Source organism: Anneissia japonica, unplaced genomic scaffold (assembly GCF_011630105.1).
Source record: "Anneissia japonica isolate Jap-2015-1 unplaced genomic scaffold, ASM1163010v1 scaffold287965_len1858130_cov191, whole genome shotgun sequence".
Taxonomy (NCBI): domain Eukaryota; kingdom Metazoa; phylum Echinodermata; class Crinoidea; order Comatulida; family Comatulidae; genus Anneissia; species Anneissia japonica.
Window position 1 is genome coordinate 792,477 of NW_022748342.1, and position 8,518 is coordinate 800,994.

Sequence of the window (8,518 nt, forward strand, 5' to 3'; positions counted from 1 at the left end):
ATTAACTATCATACCTTGCATTTAAGATTCATATTGTACTTTTTACTTACTAAGACGAACAGAATATTGTCGCCAACACAAGTGATTGTTTAAACGACTTTCATAATACAATACAGCTAGGTAGAATGTACGGTATACACAAACACACCGCTCCACACCCTACCTTTGGCTGTTATGAATATTGTCAGTGACTACGAAGTTAACTAGACTTGTGGTCTATTAAAAGGGCAGCAACCTGAAATTATTTGGATATTTTACGCTGACACACAAGGTCTGTTGTTTTAGACATTTGTTTTGCGTTACATAAACAAATATGAAATATGTGATACTAGTTATCAGAGAAGGTGCAACCAATTTCAAACGTGCAATCTGTTCACATCTTGCTTGTTTTTCATTATCGGCATTTCCTTTCTAACGGGGTAAACACGGAAGAGAAATTAGTGATATTTCAGATCAGATAAAATCCCGGCCTCATGCCATGAAAATTTATTATACATGGTATTTGTATTCAGTTTTCATAAAACTTTTTTATAAAATTAGTAGGCCTAATCGGCTTATGACATTTGATCAGATTATCATTGATGTGTTTTAGCTTGGTTCAAATTTGTTCTTTTGGTATGAAACGCCCACCAACTTTGTATAACAGAATGAAGCATTGCACATACAGCCTGAGGTTGCACTACATCTACTTATGGAGGAATGGAACATACAGAGTCCAAAAAACACGTCCATTCTTATAGTTATCACAAACAATAATTTCGTAGAAGTTACTAATAAAACGAAAGTTTTAATTTGAAATGACAAGTACCAAAGTAATATTTATTTTTTTAAACATATTATTATTATCATAATTCTGTTTCCTGGGCGAGGTTAATCGTGATTATATCGACTTATCATCTACCAAATCTTGAGCTGTCATAGAACTGACGTCATCTGAAGACATAATCTATTCAATATATACATATGGAATAGTGCCAGAATAAAGTCACAGACTACAGTAATAGCAGTATTCTATATATAATATATGTTTTAATTTCCGCACCAGCCCTTGATGTTAGTCATTGCAGGATTACAGAAATCTAGAAAAAAATTATATGCGCCTGCAAATATAGGCATATTCTTTAGTAGTAATGCAAATGATATATATATATATATATATATATATATACTATATATATATATATATATATATAAATCAAGAGAGCCGTTAACACTGTTATATATATAAATCACCATTCGAGTCCCGCCAGAGGCATTTTATTACACAATTTCTTTATTCATTTATTTACAGGACTACATTCGTTGTGAGCTATGCTACAGGATGTATTATTATGTCCTTTATTCGAACACTGTATTTACTTTTCTTTGATGATTTATGTACAGTATATAATTTAACAGTGTTAACGGCTATCTTGATTTATATGTCCGTATATGCAATTATTTGTTTCTAGCCGTACTTATTGTGTAATGGAATGTATCTGGTGGTATTTGAATCTGTTCAACCATGAAGTAATATTAAAATTATTTTAAATATATTTGAATTGTTTTCAGACAAAAAATGTCCTAGAGACCTACTACAATAATAGGCCTATGCAAACTGAAACAGATTCATTTGCAACATTGATAAAAACTCGTCGGATGACGGTAGAAAATTTGAGTAAGTAAATTTCCATTTATTGTTGTGTTTATAAAAAAAAACATTGGTTCAACAAGAACTATATTAATTCTCAAGGCTCTTGTGACAAACGAGCACAAATATTGACATGTTTCTTCAACAAAATTAAGACAATGCTTTCTTTGCAGATGTATTTCGATTGAATTATGGGATTGAACGTGATTATTCTGTTGTTAAAGCTTCTACTTCCTCTGGATTAGTAACACATTTCTTCCCATCATACTTTACAATCCTTAAAGTATGCATAGACTGACGCGTGATATGCACGCGATTATCATCTACTGTTCTAAAGTGTGTAAGTATAGTCATGTACATCAGTACCTGGGGCAACTGTATTACTTTAGTTCAGTCCAATAGCATATAAAGATTAGTCTATGTTACCAGTTAGTCCTAAATTGGAATTTGTACTAGTATTACGGTACAATTGGCAAATTTTCCCACAAGCAACATTCATCATGAGTCATCTTTCCCCTTGTTGTTACGATTGTATGTTGCTATTAATGTTGAAAATTAATATTATAATAACAATAAGAATAATGATTGTTTTCAGACGATAACAATCGTTGTGAATAATGATAGTGTTAGTTTATCCTTTATGGGCTTACAGTCATTTATCAAAAATTAAAAGCTACCAAGTATAAAAACATTTTAACAATGTATAAATTTTATATAAAAATAAATGAATAATAATTATTATAGAAATCCTTGATCCCTAAAAATGGAAACTTCTGATTAGATGTTTGATGGTTAAATATTATAGTTTATTTTCAATATTGGGCACATTCTATCTCATAGTTGAAACTTAACTGTTTAAGTGTTAAATCGTAGCAAAAACCTTCAATATGAGAAGCCCAATCACTGAAATATATTTGAAGTTTCCTGGAAAATAATTAAGGGTGAAAGATTTCACTTCCTGTATTGACTCTTTAAAGAGTTTTAAATTTAAACATTCACAAATATCAGCAACATAAGCTATTCTGTTATTATTATTATTATTATTATTATTTAAAAATACATGTTTTCTTATTGTGTTAATTCTCATTTTCTTAAAGAAAAGTGAATTGCTTTAATTAATCTAGTTCAAGTCGTAGTTCACAAAATCCGTTCCTAATTGTCAACTCTCAGTCACCGATCACGCAGACGATTGAACATGGTTGAGGGAATGCGACCTCGGAAGGGGCTGTTGTTGAACTTAGATGACGTATTATTTTAGAGTTGTCTCGAGGACAGTAGTTCTATACACAATTCATTCGGCAGTATGACTCGAACGAATACAGTTGTTGTTGTGGCGATCTTAGCTTATTGTACTCTGACAACCGCCACTTTCTGGAGGATTGAACCCCGCAATGAAACGGTACTGATAGGCAAAACAGTTACATTGCATTGTGCTATAAACTCTACGCATAACGGAAAAGTTTACTGGATTGTACTCCTTGACGGTCAGTACCTGAGCATCGGGAACTCGATAAGGGAGAAACTAGACCCTAATATTCGAGCTAGGTACGCTATAGTTGGTAATAGTTCTGCAGGGGAATTTCACTTGCAGATAAAAAATGTATCTAAATCAGACGAGAAGACATTTCTTTGTGCATACATTGGAACTACACCATTACCACCAAGACAGGCTAAATTAACTGTTCTTGTACCACCTAGTAAAGACTTTCCAAAATGTGTAACAGATCCTCCCGGGGAACTATCTGTGGGGCAGGAGGTAACAATAGCCTGTATTTCTCTAGGAGGAGATCCTCCGACTCGTCTAGAATGGCAGCGACATGATGGTAAGCCAAGTATTTCAAAGGTTGGTCGCTATGCCCACACGTTTACTTTAAAGCCAAAGGATAATGGTATGGTGTTTACTTGCATTGGACGGTCAAAAGCACTTGATAAGCCACGCTCGTGTCAATTAATGCCACTACGTATTCCCCCAGTAGCGGTTGTGCACCAGCAGTTTCAACCAGCTCGTATCGGTATGGCGGCTAGCTTTTCATGTAAAGGTGAAGCAGTACCGCACGTGAAACAATACTACTGGACTTTAGGAGATCAGTTGATCACTAAAACTCCAGGTGTGTTTGATCTTCGGGATAATAACCGTACTCTCGTCATCTTGAAATCTCGGGGCGCTTATAATGGAACTGAAGTTACATGTTTTGTTGACACCCCTTCTGGTTTGAGTACCAAAGCTAGTACTAAGTTTATTCTTTCAGATTCATTGCCTATCGAGGAGTTACTGTACAGACAGGATTTCTTCTTTTATCTCATTAGTGCATGTACAAGTGCACTATTTATAATTTTAATTATTGCTATCGTTGTTGGATGTTTACTGAATCGTTCGTTACGACTAAAACAGGCGGAAGAAAAACTAAACGCGCAAACGAAATTAAAGAATGTTGATTATGAACTGACTCCTTTACAAAAAGAACTTACTCACTCTGACCATATGCGCTCTACTCATAATTTATACACATTTGATCCAGACCCACTGGAAGAAAGAGAATATGCATGCATTGGAGACTTTACACCAAACGATGAAGAAAGTGGTTATCTTGTTCCTAACACAAGGCATACACCGCCACCTCCTCCGCCACCGCCCCTCCCATTCAACAAAAAATCAGTATCATCATCCGTACCTATGTCTACATTTCGACCTCACAGTGAGGTTGTGAAAATGGCACAACTTGTTAGTGCGCCTCAGTTGACATTGACGGCTCATAACAATAGGCTGCCACCAATTGCCGAAAATTACACGAACTATAAACAGAGAAGCAATCGAATGAAATATGTAGATAAATCATTATGTACCTATAAATCGAATCAAATAACTGAAGTCGAAAAGCCAGCACCTGAAAACTCAGAATTACAGACGCGGTTACATCATCCCATGGCGAATGATTCTAGTCAATCAAGGGATGCTGTCGTATGCACAAAATTTCAGGTTGAACGCGAATCATCCGTCGTTGGGAAATCATTATCAAGACAAACACCACAAACACAAATTACAGGAAGATGAAATTGTAATCATACGTAACGAGATATTCGTAAGCATTAGCAATTATGCTTAATATACCTTCTACAGTATGTGAATAAGAATTTCTAAAAAGTTGATTGCATAACGATAAAATGCCAAGAAGCTCGTGATAAAACAGCGGATATGAAGCATAACGTGAATTGCAAATATTTCAACGAAGACATTCAGGCGAAAGGCAAGCAAACGACTGTTGATGACCCAACACTAGGAGGGAACTAATCGTGTAAGAGGATGTATATTTTTGCCAGTAACATTTATAAGCATAGAATAAATATGTTATTGCTTGAAGTAATTAATTAATGGAGACAGGTACGATGTATCTGTTTTGAAACAACAACGAAGAGTGTAAAACAGCGTATAGTAAACATAGTTCACTACATGACCATGAAGATTATTGCAATTCATTACAATTTGAATAATGAAATAGGCCTAAATCACAATGATAATGGAAAAACGATCGTCGAATAAAAAAAATGCAACAAACACAACAACGTAGATATGCAGAACGAGTTCATGACACTGATGAAACTTATAATGCTATCAACACATTCCTAAAATGTGTTAACATACGTGTAACATGCGATACAAAGACATGTGACGAACCCTTATGGAAACAGTATGTATTTCTGCTGGGACGTGACGAAGTTGGGATATTGATCAATATAATAGAACCGCACAACTTGCAGGACAAAACAAGCGGAAACATTTTGATCTATTAATTTTGTCATACTATATCCCACACACTATGTGATTAAGTAGTAAACATGTAGATATCGGACGTGCAGCGGACACGTGTTTCAACTATGGACAATCGCAGATGTTTCTATTTATTATAATTTCTGCTGTATTATTTATCCGCAGGATGGATTAAAGAATGATTTATAACTACCATAAAATGTGTGTCGCTGTGGGTAGACCAAATTATGTGTTTTGTTCATCAGTACTACATGAAAAGGCATTTCTAATTCTGATTTTCTTTAGTTAAGTTTTTCTCCCCTTTTCATTACTTCAATGTTCTCAAAAATTAATTCTGTAAACTTTTAGTAATGATTAAATCAAGGGCATCGGCATATGCAGCAGCATCAACAACATTTGGCAGTTTCGATTAGGCCTACGTTAAAGCATCTGTTAATACAAGCTTGCGAATAGGCCTAGTATATTATAATAATATATAAAAGATACAAGTTGTAGATGGATGCCGTATGTAATGAACAAGGACCATAAACACAATAAACCTAAAATACGGCAATATAGCATCAGGTGTGTAATGATCACAGTTAAACAAAAACAAGTACTATACTATATAGGAATATACAATAAAAATGTATAAGTTGTGCATTTCTAAATTTGAATTGAAGGTGGATGCTGGCTACTTGTGTTCTCGAGAAGACACGTTATTTTATGTTGTTTTAACCTACCTAGACACACTCGTGCTTTGGGTGTCGTGTCTGATCAATATTATGAGCTATATTAGCTATATCAATACATCATATTTCCCAAAATATTTATCTACTTTGATGATAAACAAACAATACCAGAGGGTTCGCTTAACTAAGCAAAATCGTCTTTTTCAAGCGTTCTCTTCTAAATGTGATATGATTAACGATTTTAGAAACACGACCATAATTGTTTTCTTTTGTTTTCAGAATTTTAAGTGTTTTTATTTTAATATAAAATACTATCAAGTTAAATTATACTCGTGTTTATCAGTTTGAGCACACGTGTAGCCAGGTACAAAATAATCATAATCGAAACTAGTATGTAAGAAATTGATTTTATCAAATTTTCATTAAATTATCTCTATGAATCTAAAAGGAAAAATCGAGAAGCCTATGTAAACTGTCGGTAAAAAATAAAATCACCTCTCGAATTCAAAGATAACGTTTAATTTGTTCAACATACGTCATAATCGAAATATACGAGGTGATGAACACAGCCAACTAACCCCGCGGTTGGGTCACGCTTTTCTTACTTTCTATTTTGCATCAAATATTGTGCTTACATGCTTACATAGAGAATGAGGGTGTTATGTTAAGTGCCTTGTGAATTCAAAAAAATGTTTAATGTTGTATGCATTATCAACAAATGATCTAATTAGTTGATCTATTTGTAGAAGCGTTTGGCGCAACAGTTGTGGCACGGGCTCTCAATCTTGAGTTCGAAACCCACTTTGCAAGTTGCTTGTGTCCTTGGGCAACGGACTTCATCTACGTGGAGCCCAGGATATGTTCCATAGATGTTTGATCCAGTGACCGGGGCCAGTGGGTAATGATGTAAGCGCATAAAGGCAGATTATTGCAATATGCGCAATATAAATGTCGCATTACTATTATTAATATTATCATGTAATTGCAGAGATGTAGATATCGATACATAAATGTAAATAGAATATGTCTTCTTATGTATAAATAATTTTGTTAAAATTATGAACACAAATTTAGATTATGTTGGTTTTTGTAAGCTATATTAAATAAAGATATGTCTACCATTTTAATATTTGTATATTATTTGACTATTTGAAAACATGTTGTGTTTAATTTTATTTGTTTTGTTTAATATCATAAAACAGTATACAGAAAGACAAATCAACTCTTATTTTCAAAGGGATCGATATGCCTACTATTTACATTCTAAATACTAGATGTAATTTTACAATGATTATAATAGAACCCTATTATGTTCATTTTTAGTAGAAATAGGCCTACCCAAAATAATTGACACAACGACCAATCAAAATAATAAAGCAGTTACTTAACAAACGATTAATTTTTATGATAAATGTGATTAAATCTCAGGGCCAAATAGGAAGAGCACCTAAAATGGAGGTGAGAAGTTGGCATTAAGGGGAAAATCACATTTTTACTATTCAAAGCTAGAGAATTAGGTAAAAAAAACATTAATTTTAGTTTTTAAATGTTTTTAAGAGTGCTAATTTTGCTTCAGAAATATACAACTTTTTCTTATTATATAGCAATAGCAATATACACATACACGCGTACACATACACACACCCCACCAACACATACAATATATGTATTTATATAATATTATATATATATATATATTATATATATATATATATATATATATATATTATCAATACGTATATATTACCAACCACATCTTAATAAGAGTAGAGTAGTCCGGATAGTAAAGCTGACATAAGCTCACACAATCACACTTTATATACGGTAACAAATTCGTGCATGGGCATTATGATGTCATATTACACCCAAATAATTATTGTCATACCAAGTGACATTTATTTGTCATATCAAATTTGATAGTGTGGGCAAAGCTTTATGGGTTTGGCACTGCTGACATGAAAATTCATTGTTCTCTTAAACGTAATAAATGATGATAAAATCCACAAGTGAGCCTATACATACACGTCCTAAATGAGATGGGCGCCTAATAGATGAAAACAAATAAAACGGGTAGCACCGTGTTTTGACTGCTGACTTGAAAATGCATTGTGCTGTTAAATGTAATAAATGACGATAAAATCCTCAAGCAAGTCTATGATACATACACGTCCTAAATGAGATGGCCACCTAACAGATAAAAACACATAAACGGGTATCACCGTGTTTTGACTAACGAATTTTTTTTTTTGCTTTATCTTGACTGGATTGTTGTTCCTATGTATTTTTGCCCTCGAGCTTCTACTGTGAAACCCTAAGCCAGAATCCGGGAAAGATGGAGGGAGTAAAACAGTGTTTGGCGTAATTATTGGCACACGACAAAGGTGGCCGGAAAATGCGAATGAGACATGACTATAGTTATAGTTATACAGGTATGCCCCAAAACAGGCACAC

At 33.8% G+C, this 8,518-nt stretch overlaps 1 protein-coding gene across 1 annotated transcript; it reads left to right on the forward strand.

Moving 5' to 3' along the window:
• The first annotated feature begins 2,865 nt into the window (after positions 1-2,865).
• LOC117120868 lies at positions 2,866-7,182 on the forward strand. Its single transcript, XM_033265963.1, has one exon. It carries the CDS (start codon positions 2,934-2,936, stop codon positions 4,680-4,682), a length of 1,749 nt encoding a protein of 582 aa, XP_033121854.1. The 5' UTR covers positions 2,866-2,933; the 3' UTR covers positions 4,683-7,182.
• The last annotated feature ends 1,336 nt before the right edge of the window (positions 7,183-8,518 follow it).

What these genes read in the sequence shown, in the direction of transcription:
- LOC117120868 (XM_033265963.1), top strand. Translation starts at nt 2,934, where the DNA reads ATGACTCGAACGAATACAGTTGTTGTTGTGGCGATCTTAGCTTATTGT.